Raw genomic sequence first — 11,006 nt, forward strand, 5'->3', positions numbered from 1 at the left:
GCACGGCCATGAGGGCCAGGGGTGCAGAGGACGAGAGCTGCCAGGGCTTTTACTGTACTAGAAGCTCTGGATTCAGCTTGGTTTGCTCCTTCCCAGGAGGCAGCTATTCTTTCTGTTCTTTTTAAAAATAATCTCTTGACTTTCAGACTCCTCCAGTCACGCTTCACTTGGTCGCTGTTTCAAGACCTTTAATACCATTGCTGGCAGTATTATCCCCAAAAGGCTTCTCTTTTTTAGGCACTGAAATGCTGCTTTGCAGCCTGAAGAGCTTTGTGAGATGCATCAAGGTGGCTGTACAAAACAAAACAATGCCTGGGAAAATAACGTTCACGCGGGTCGTTCCCAGCTGCCACCAGGAAAGCAGCTCTGGTAAAGGTTTTTGCCAGAAGTCTGGTTATACTGTGTAAACCAGAACTAAGAGGATGTCGGGTCAATACCACGGAAGCGGATTGGCTTTGGAATTTTTTCTTCTGGTTGGATACATGCTGAAGAGAGTGTACGAGTGGGAAGGGCAGACCCCTGAAGAAGGGATTCGTTTCTGTTGTTCATAGTTTCAGCCTGCAACTGGTGATTCCTGATGGCAAATCCTGGCTTGGTTATTGAGAGTAAGATAGATCAGCCCTGTCCCATGTGCTGTCTCACAGCTTTACTGGGAGATTTTTATCTCAAACCTGAAATAGCCGAGAACACTAACCAGTAAACCTAACCCGTCATAAAAAACACCACCAGTGTCAAAGCTCCCTCTTCCCCTAAAAAACAGGACTGTACTATGGTATCGACAGAGGCTCAGGATCAAATCTGGCGGGACATGGAACACAGACTGTACCACCTGAAGCACGGAAGCTCCTCCAGCTTCCAACCCTGTCTTCGCATGCCTGTCCAGAGGGGGCCTGGAGAACCGAGCACCGTTCTGCTGTGCACCAAGCACAGCCGATCTCTGTCCCGTGGGTTATTACTTGCGCCGTCCTGCAGGTGCTATGAGAAATTCTCTTCTTGGGTCATACCATGTGAGCGTTGCTTTCTCTGAACTCCTCATTCCAGTCATCTCTTAGATGACCTATGTTGCTTCTGGGTGAGGACGGCCAAAGAACTGAGAGCTCTCTCCCTGTTCCCACTCTCCTGGTCCAAGCTTGCCAGTGTGAGACACTCTGGCTCGGTTTGTGTGGGATAGAGGGCTTGCACTGGTCCTTTGCTGAGCACGGCTTTCCCATCAGTTGAAAAGTTACGTGGTGGAGCCATTCTCTCTGCTCTGCTTTTTAAAGCTTTGTTCTTCTCCTCAGACTGACTCCAGCCAGATCTCTCTCAGGTTGGGTTTTTCGCCCTTGTTTCAGTGCTTTGAGGCCGTTTGTTTGCTTTTTCAGCTTGCCCTCTCCATCACACCTCTCCTCGGAGCTCAGAGGGAAGCCAGGCAGCTCGCTGCCCGCGGGCTGAACTGGAACCCTACCCAGCACAGGGTCTGAAGCCCAGACGAAGCCAGGTGGGCTGCGTCTGGAGCTCCACGTATGGAGCTCCTGGTCTCAGAGCACTATGTGTGTGAACATACGTACAGGTAGCGCAAACACTACACACGCTTGTTTAAAACCAGGGCTGTTCTTGCCCACACGCAGCGAAATCAACACACTTGTAAGGACAGTGCACACTCCCAGCTGAAGGACCCCCGCTGCTATGGGGTGAGCTTTCCTTTGAAGAACTTTATAAAATCATGATTCTAGCTACAGCCACACAAACTGATGCTAATGAAAAGGAAGCCCTTCCCATCACTGCAGTTACAGCAGGGTAATGCGAGGCTGGATTCCAACCCATTTCTTCTTCCAGCCCAGCCAGGAGACAAACCAGAGCTGTATATAAATGCGTCGAGTGCCAGACATTGGCTGGGGAGGTCAGATCTGACGTCACTGTTGTCATTCTCTATCTTAAGCTCTAAGGCAGCATGACTGAGATTTCTGTGGTGGGTATTCTGTCTTGGATATAGATGTTTCTCTCACGTCCCCTTCATCACAGAAAATGCTGGTTAGCTTCAACGGCACACTTCAAAAAGAACTGCTTACCGCGGCAATTATCACAAGAAACGGTAAAATCACAAGAAGGAGCTCTAACGAACACAATCCATTTTTCAGGCTGAAGAACATACACATTTCCACAAACTGCTCCACCCTCTCAACCCAGAACTCGATTTAAAAAGAGAGGAAAGCTTGAACCAGCAACTGCAATACTCCGACTACTTCACAGCTCGACACATTTCACAGGGAAGTGCTTTCCCTAGTTAAACCTTTGCATTTACCTGGCTGAAACCTCTAAAAAACCTCAAGACATAACCAAGTTATCCTTGTTTTGTCCTTTTTTGTTAAAAAATGGAAAAGAAAAGCTATGAGCTTAAAAATTCACTCACAACTGTATCAGCAGTAACTAGAGATAACAGGGAAATCTGCAGTCTCCGGGGCTTTGTGCTATATTCAGAATACCAAGTTCGTTTTTGTTAAAACCAAGCCAAATCCTTTGACCTATTTCTAAGCTTGACATATTTAAACTGATGTCTTTTTTCTTTCCTGTGTGTTAACCCTCATCAATGCTATTTTACCTGGCTACTTCCTTGCAGATACAGAACAAGAGGTTCAGTCTTGGGGATGGTCACCCACATTTTGTACCAAGTCTTCCCTTTTTCAAGGAACTGGAGGTAGCTGCTGAAGAGGCTGTTTTCAGCTGCCAAGATGCTTTGCTTCTGGAGGAAGGGAAAAAAAAAGACAAAGGAAAAAAGAGCTGTTTCCATCGATACTTGTGTGGGCAAAATACTCAGTGTTAAGTATAAAACAGTTAATTTATGTCACACATTGTCAAATGATACCGCAGGGGTAGCCCACAATGAACACAAGTTTAGTCACGATTACAGAAATCAAGAAACAGGACAATTCCATGTAACAGAGGCGCATGCTGAACACCATTCCCAGCGGACACGAAGTTGAATTCCACCTCCACCAAGTAAATCGAGACTGGTAATTACGATGATGCAGCCAGTTCCTTGCTCAGCAAAGCAGGCTGGGAGATGATTTCAGATTAACGCAGAAGGTGTATTATAGACACTCCTGCGCGTGGATGCAGAACCACGTGAGCGAAAATGAGAGCACTCGGGCGAAAAAAGACAGAAAGTCATTTCTGTCTTCTGACAGAAAGCAAAGGAACCCAGAATTCCTGCTCCCGCTGGCCTCTGCACCCAAGTCTCCTGGGGATTTCTGCACCTGCCAGTAACAGCGGCAGAACGGTGATCTCCTCCGCTGCTGTTAGGCTTATCGAGAAAGTTCCACGTAAATAGAAGGTAAGGAGAATGACCGGCTCTGCCCTTCCTTTCTTACACAGCTACTTCCTTGCATTCGACCCGATCCTTTGAAGATTCTGCAGAAAGCTAGAAGCTGGAGCATCTGAGGGAAAACCAACTCTTCTCTGCTGTTTCCACAGCTTTCTGCTGTGTCAAGCCGCAGACCACACTTCACTGGTTTGCTTTGCGGCTCCGCAGCCTCACGGAGCACTGGCTGGGTATGTGGAGCTTTCCACTGCACCGGCAAACAGCTCTGCGGAAACAGTGCTGGCAGGTTTACCACGAGACACCAGGGTCTACACTGACGCCCCTTAAATGCTCATCACCTGTAGGCACAGCTGTAGAGTACAGCTCAAGCTTCTGATGCCATCAGACCGCGGATGCAGAGTCTCCACGCGCTCTGCAGACGCAGCAGTTCAGGGAAGGGCAATGCCCATTTGTACCTTTACCTCCCTTTGTACTCCTGAGATTCCGGACGGGCTGACAAAGCACCCGAGCAGCGGAGTTCACTCTGCAACACCGCACTGGTGCCATTTTATCTGTGCAGGTACATTTAGTAGCCTGGAAAGAAATAGGACCTGCTGGGAAGCCGAGCTGGAAAGGGCCTGAGAAGAGTATTTCAGGGAGCATTTATCCCAGGAGCTGCGGCTGTGGGCTGGCAGGTGTGTGTTTCTTGCTCAGACTTGCTCTTTTCCACAGAGTTTGGCTGAGCTGGGAGACAGTCTGATGGCTCTGGAGAGTGGCCTCTGGACAGAGGTGTTCCAAGTTAAGATGTTTTCAGTACAGGCTGCACAGTTTCCCAACTGGTGTGGGTTGTGGTAATGGTGTAGGGGGAAGGATGATTTGCAGTGAAGTTAAGTTCTCAGTGTGTCAGTGGCTCTTTCAAGAATCTGATGTCCCTGCGGGTCCACTCTGAGTTGAGAAGAATGTCCTCTTTTACACATGCAGTAACTTTTGGCTTTATTTCACAGGTAAAGGAAATAAAACTCTTGTCTTCAAGGTGGCCCATGAAAAGCGTGGCACGTAACGGTACTCATGGCTCTGCTCGTAGTCTGAAAGAGGCGCTGGTATGAGAAGGTTCACTTGTGGTGGGTGAGGATAAAACAAGTCACTCTGCCAACACATTCCTCGTTTTTTGTTAAACACAGGGGTAGGGCGTCTCACTACCAGGGTATAAAGCCTGGTGACATGTGCGTCCTTCGAGAAGCGGTAGCTTACACAGCTCCATTTGCAGAAGCCACCTCTTGGAGAAAAGAGTTTGCATCGTAGCAGGTTTGAGAAAGCTTCAATGAATACCGACAGTCTCTCAGAAGATGCCAAGCTTTTGCATGAAGAAAAAATCGGGTTTGATGATATTCTGACAGGATATGAAAGAAGGAGTGCAAAGGCATCTCCTCTGTGGAGTTACAAGTGAATGCACAAACCTTACCTCCCCGAGTTTGGCCAACAGTGACTGTGCACAACTCCAGACTGCAAATGCACCTCAACAAAAAGAAGCCAGAAGTTCTTCCTCTTTTTTGTTACTTTGAGAGACGAAGCTGAGTTGCAAACCCGTGGGCACCCCTGTTTGCTCAGCACGCTGCAAGCAATGCTCACCATGACGATCAGCGTTCGGGCTGCAGGCGCCTTCAGTACAAATCATAGGCCAGAGGGTCGAGTATCACAGGAAGGAGTTCACCAACAATTTTGTTTGCTTTAAATAAACACATTTAAAAAAGAGAGAGAGAGACTCACAAGGGCATCCCAAGAGCTGCTCAGTTAACACCGTACCTCTGCAGCTAGTCTTTTCTTCTGATCTCCGGTGGCTTCCAGCCCGGGGCCGCCCGCGCTTGCAGGAAGCTGCAGGAAACACTCCTTACACACCCGGTTGTGGCGGCTGTGGTCTGCCAGTGCTTTAAACTCGGAACATTTTGCACAGATCACCTGTACCAGAAAGATGGTGCTGTGTTAGCCAGGACTCAAACACAGCCCTTCTCCAAAACAATGACTTGAAGAACAGCAAAATCCAGAAAACTAACGTAAGCACAGGACAGAGCAACCCACATTCTATTTACTGTAATTACCGCCATGAACAATTAACATTCTTGTGACCCCACGCTGAGTACCACTACACCTAACTAAAGAGAACACACGCCTTTGGGACACACTTTAACACCACGCGGGCTGGCTTTCCTCACAAGCCTTTCCGAGTCAAGAAGGCTGAGAAAGCCACTGGTGCTTTCCAGTGCCACCAGGACATGGTCTGGGAAGGACTGGTTTTCACAGCCGAGGTGGCCGCCGCTTCCTCGTCAATGAGGCAGTTCAGCCCAACAGAAGTGAGGAATCCAAACCCCACGGACCATTTTAAGAACAGAGGCCAATACAGCACCCATGAAAAACCACCTGGCTGATGCCAAATGAGGAACTTTTGACTCCTTTCCTCAGGTCACACAGCGACACATCAGTCTCACGGCACCAGCGCTTGTGAGGAGCGATGGGCCTGCAGCTCTGGAACCTGTTCTCATGTTTAAAAACCGGGGGTCCCCCTGGCTGCTGCAGGGAGAGGGATGGTCCCTGGGGCACACGGCAGGGGCACGCAGCCTGGCCTGACCCCCTGTGCAGCAGCCCACCACCCCGCCGCTGGGCACAGGTGCTGGTTATAGGATGCTTCGCAGCAGGACCAGGGTAATTGCCTTAACTCAGCAAGCGCTAAGGGCAGCGCTGCCCTGCCCAGCTACGTCCACAACACAAGCTGGCCTTTTCAGGATCGTGGTAGCCTTTCCTCGAGACAAATTAATTCCTCTAATTCAAATGTTATTGCCACATCACAGAACACCGCATAACCAACAACTGTTTAACTAATAAGCAATTCTCGTTATCTCCTGTCCCTGGGGGAAAGCGATTATTTCATTTCTCTAATAATAATGTTGAGCTTGGCAAAGGAATGTTTTAAACCTCCAGAAATGTACTTCGTTATTTTAGTAATTATTAATAACAACAATCCCAGAAGGTGAACATCCCCTTGCTAGTGCAAAATTGCCTCCTCCGGAGTAATTTTCTCTCAATTGCTGAGACTGAGGTTTCTTCAGACATCTTAACTACACGTTTAGGTCTCTCTTCGGCTGAAAACGTATTTCCACTTCCAATGAACAACAGTATTTAAATAACGGTATCCTGTCCTAGTTACGTTAGGAACACTGAACCGTGGCAGTCACGTCACTGGAGGCAGGTTTCAAGGCACATTACAGAAATCAATCTCATCTTGGTTGTGGTGGTGATTTTCAGACACAACCCTGAGAATTAAGCTGTCACTGAGTGGTTCTGGGGAACGACGGCCAAGGAACTGGCCCTGAACCTCCAGGACTGAGGTTTTTGGACTTCTCAAGCAGGAGGAAACTACTCTGGCCCAAGAAATCCTTGACAGCTCTGCTTTAGGGCAAGAAGAACCCATCCATCCTTCACGTGGTATGTGCAGCTGTTCATCCTCCAGGAGCTGCTGTGAGAAGGAAGGCTTCAGAAGGCCATTCCGTTTCTGCAACCAAAACACAGGGGACAACTCCCTCTCCAGATGCAGGCACATCCCCCGGGAAGGCACCGCCTTCCCTTGCATCCCCCAAGGCACTGTATTTGCCTTCAGAACAGCACAGACCAGGCCTCTTGCACCAGAGTTTTGCTTTTTTCCCCCAATTCCCAGGGAGTAAAGCAAGTGGAAAGATCTGTTCTGTCAGTGACCTGCCAGGAACTGGAACATCTTTCAGTTCCTGCACTGAAAAAATGAACTTCTCTCCAACGACCTCTGCAGAAGCAGCACAGTGTGTTCGGATACTTACTGCCCCGCACTGCTTACAGTGGTGCCGCCTCTTTGTGATGGAGTTGAAGCTCTCACTGCAGCTCTTGCAAGCCTGCTTCTCCTTGTCTCGCTTGGATTTGGAAGATTTCCTACAGGAATCACTCTGGAATGAAAATCACAGAACAATTCATGAGAGTTCTGCTCCTGACGAAGGTCCTCGCTGGGTTTCACACCATTTCTGAAAGGAACTCCAGCCAGCTCTGCCGCTGGTCACGGCTTGACGGCTGGCTCAGCCACTGCTGCTCCTGGGGTGATGTCACAGATCTCAGATTGCTAAAGCAAATTAATTCCTCAAGTCCCTCTCTGCCCACTCGTGCCCTTACTGCCACCAAGCGACCTCACCTCACCGTCTGTGGGTGAGCAGGAGGAACGGGCCACGTGGCCTTCTCAAGGAGAGCTTTCCTCGGCACTCATCTGTGCCTCCCTGCTGCAATGTGACCTGGCTGGGTAAATGTTTTCAACTCTGAGTGTGCTGTAAGCTCTTCTGTTTGTGACGAGGAGGTGCAAAGGGTTTTTGGAAAATGGCTTGACTAAGAAATGGGCAGTGCTGGCAGTGGCTTTGTGCACCACCCAACTTCAAACACTCAATTTAGGAGTTTCCTTAGGGTTAGGCTCCTTTCCTCAGACTCCCCCCAGCCCACGATGAAACACAAAGCTTCTCAGGAACACCAACACCAGCGGCCTGCTATCAGCTGCTCTTGGCAGAAGACACTTTCTGTCAGCTGTCTAGATAGTCAAGCAAGTTCAGCCTCCTAAGCTAAGCACCTCAGCTTGTACGTAAAGTCACTCGGTACAATAAACCCCAACTGTGCCATGTTCTGATAAACTGGAGAGCTTTAACACAACCACATGCAGTTCACAAAAATACAGCTTCACACAGAACTTCAAGTAGACCCCCTGTTTTGTTTCTCTTTCAAATAACACTATTCCTCTTCCTCGTCAGGGTGGCCATGTGCAGAAGAACAGCAGCTGCTGGGGGTAACCTGGGGCACCCCCAGAGAGGCAGCGCCGGCGTGGAGGTCCAAGCCTGAAGGATGTGGCTGCATCGCATTCCTCCGGCACAGCTCTTTCATGAGAAGAGGTCTGATAACTCTCCTCAGTTTTGTTTGTTTGATGTAATCATTTTACAAACTACTGGGAGAAGGAACATTTCCTCTGAAACAAAAGGGCAGAGGTGTTTTACATCCTTTCTGAAGACCAGCCAGGTGAAGATCAGTCCCACTGCAGGTTGCACAGATTCTGGACTACTATCAACCCCCCTTCCCTTTAAACCACCGTGCATCCTACAGCTCAACCTAAGTCCACCTCAGAGAGAACAAGTGGCTCAACCAACATTCCGTTCTTCCAAGCCTCTACTTAACACTGGCTGCGGGGCTGTGGGGTGGGAGGTAAGGCAGCAGCAGCAGCGACAAGGAGCAGAGCTGACCACGGACCACCAGCACTAGGGAGATCCTGCCATTCCCCCAAGGGCTCACTTTAGTGGTGATGCTAACTGCAGGAGTCACTAATAGAGGTTTCCGGCCAATTAAAAAAAAAAAAAAAATCAATCAAGCGTTAGAAGCTGATCTCACTCTCCCATCTTTCCATCTCCTGAGGCTGTGCCCAGCCACTCGCTGGCTGCAGAAGGAAGCACGTTATCTTTCAGCAGAGCCATCAAAACCACCCTGCCTTGTACTGGCATTGTGCAACAAGACCACAGCTAATTACTCCTAACTGGATTGCATCTTTGTAAATTTATTATCTCTTCCCCAGCTGTGACAGCCGTGTTTCACACCCAGATACAAGCACACAGGAAGTTTTGCAGTTCACTTGGAGAAGCGAAGTCACACGGATTCATTCAGGAAAATCACCACACCCCCACGTATGCACGTATTAATGGCTCAGCAAAACAGAATGCCCGCAAACCCAAGTCCTCCCTCACAGGAGCAGAGCGCAGTATCTCACTTCTCTGGAGAAGAACCAGATGTAGCCAGTACGACCCTGGATTACACCAACAGAACGTTGCCTCGATGAATTGCTGGCAAAACTGGTCCTTCCAGACTCTCTCAGACCTCTCCCAGTAAGGTGTGTAATCAAGGCGATCTGAAAAACTTCTCCTGATCAGCAGCAATCACCTACATAGCAACTGGTTTGTTGGTATCACACACGCCGGCTAAAGTCAGCTGCTGCTCACTCTGAGTTTGATGCTGATGCTCTCTCATTTTTTAGAAGACTGATGTTCCTTCCACTGGTGAGGGACGGATTCCCCCCAAGATGCTACATCAGAGTGTTTTACCACTGGTCAGCCTTTTTTTCCTCTTCTCAACAGTTAAGGTTTGCACGTAGCATAACGAGCCTTTGATTCTTACGTTACAGCAATGTGATGAGTGTTACTGGAACAGCCAGAGCACGGTCATCAGCCTTGTGAGCAGGGCCTGTAAGATACTCTTGACGAGTGCTGAACAGAACCAGCTTTTGGCTTTCAAGCACTACCTCCACGTGCCTGCAGGGGACAAATGCTGAAGCTCCTCTCACGTTGACTTGGATGGACTGCTTCACATGGAAATGGTTTCACTCCATCTGTACTTCAACAGAAACACCCATCACCACCCCCACGTGTGTTTCTACAGCACGGACATGACTCAAGCTGAACATTTCCTCTGCTGGATCCTGTATTTGACTTCCTTCTCAATGTGGATCCGTCTGGACAGTGTCCACTGTCACAAATACACGGCCCCTCCATTTGACAGAGGAAACAAAGCAGAAAGGGTATTACATCATACGGGGCAAGATTTGATACGACAGTTACGCATGAGCTTTTATTCTAGATCATTCTATTTTAACTTGTGCTGTGGCGTACAACAAGTGTTTAACACTACCTTCACTAACTGAAAAAGGCCCTGAACAGAGAGGTCTAAGTGCAACGCTGCTGAAGGGCCCAGCAGACCCCTCAGGAGACCCTTCAGCAGAGCCCCGGGCAGGGGATGTCCAATTGCTGGCCAGCACCACCACCAAGTGGTTTGTGTGAGGAAGCTGTCGAGCACAAAGGTACGTGCTCTTGCAGTCACCCACATGTTCCTGAAGGAACGTGACCGCTAAAAATTCCTGTCTTCTAAGGCTGCAACTCACACCCGAACTGACTGCTCAGGCTGGTGTCACCCATCTGCTACCACTCAGCAGAATGAGGTCCCCAAACCACAGCTCTGGACACTTCTAACTTTGCGGTTTTGATCAACCCCATTTTTATTTCTATCTCAGGAATTAAATTTCTATTTAAATACACAAGGAAAATTACTTAATGTTGCAAGATTTACTGCGCAAATCACCGACACAGCTATTTATAATCAGATAAAAAGCTCTATTTTTTTTTATTTAATTACAACTAAAATTTACATTTCCCTAAGATGCTTAAGGCCAATGGAAACTCCTGCGTGTTTGGTTTTAAATACGATATAGAGCATCTCCTCCATTAAACAGCTAGCTCACCACAGCACCTGCAACGCAAGGAATGGGGGCAGCAATCGCAAAACTGACTGCAAATAAACAAAAAACTGCTCAGGGACACTATGAAGCGTGAACGAACAGTGAGCAGCGAGGAGTACGTGGATTGCAAACAGTTTTTTCCAGTAAGCTCTTCTTTGCACAGGTCAGGTTGCTGGCTTGATGAACAGCTTCTCACCGACACTCTGTGACCTCTACCAGCAGGTGAGCACGGCCAAGGTCTGGAAAAGCCAGCCAAGAGTCTCTGTCATTATTAAAAAGGTCACGCTAATATTTAACACCCTACACCAGAGAACGGGTTATTTTGGAGTTGTTTCTTCTTGTTGGGGCTTTTTTCAGTAAATTCAGCCGACCTCAAGGCATCTCCTGAAAACCTGTTCTTCTCAG

General features: G+C 48.5%; 1 protein-coding gene across 1 annotated transcript in view; it reads right to left on the reverse strand.

Annotated features, from left to right (window-relative positions):
• The window catches only part of FGD3 (FYVE, RhoGEF and PH domain containing 3), a 48,588-nt gene that overhangs the window by 3,703 nt on the left and 33,879 nt on the right, over positions 1–11,006 (reverse strand). Inside the window, exons 15-17 of the mRNA XM_010139314.1 lie at positions 7,120–7,242; positions 5,081–5,233; positions 2,579–2,719 (exon numbers count right to left, since the gene is read on the reverse strand). Of these exons, the coding sequence (XP_010137616.1) occupies positions 2,579–2,719; positions 5,081–5,233; positions 7,120–7,242 (417 nt within the window). The remainder of the gene's footprint in view (positions 1–2,578; positions 2,720–5,080; positions 5,234–7,119; positions 7,243–11,006) is intronic.

Source organism: Buceros rhinoceros, unplaced genomic scaffold, assembly GCF_000710305.1.
Source record: "Buceros rhinoceros silvestris isolate BGI_N320 unplaced genomic scaffold, ASM71030v1 scaffold10837, whole genome shotgun sequence".
Taxonomy (NCBI): Eukaryota; Metazoa; Chordata; class Aves; order Bucerotiformes; family Bucerotidae; genus Buceros; species Buceros rhinoceros.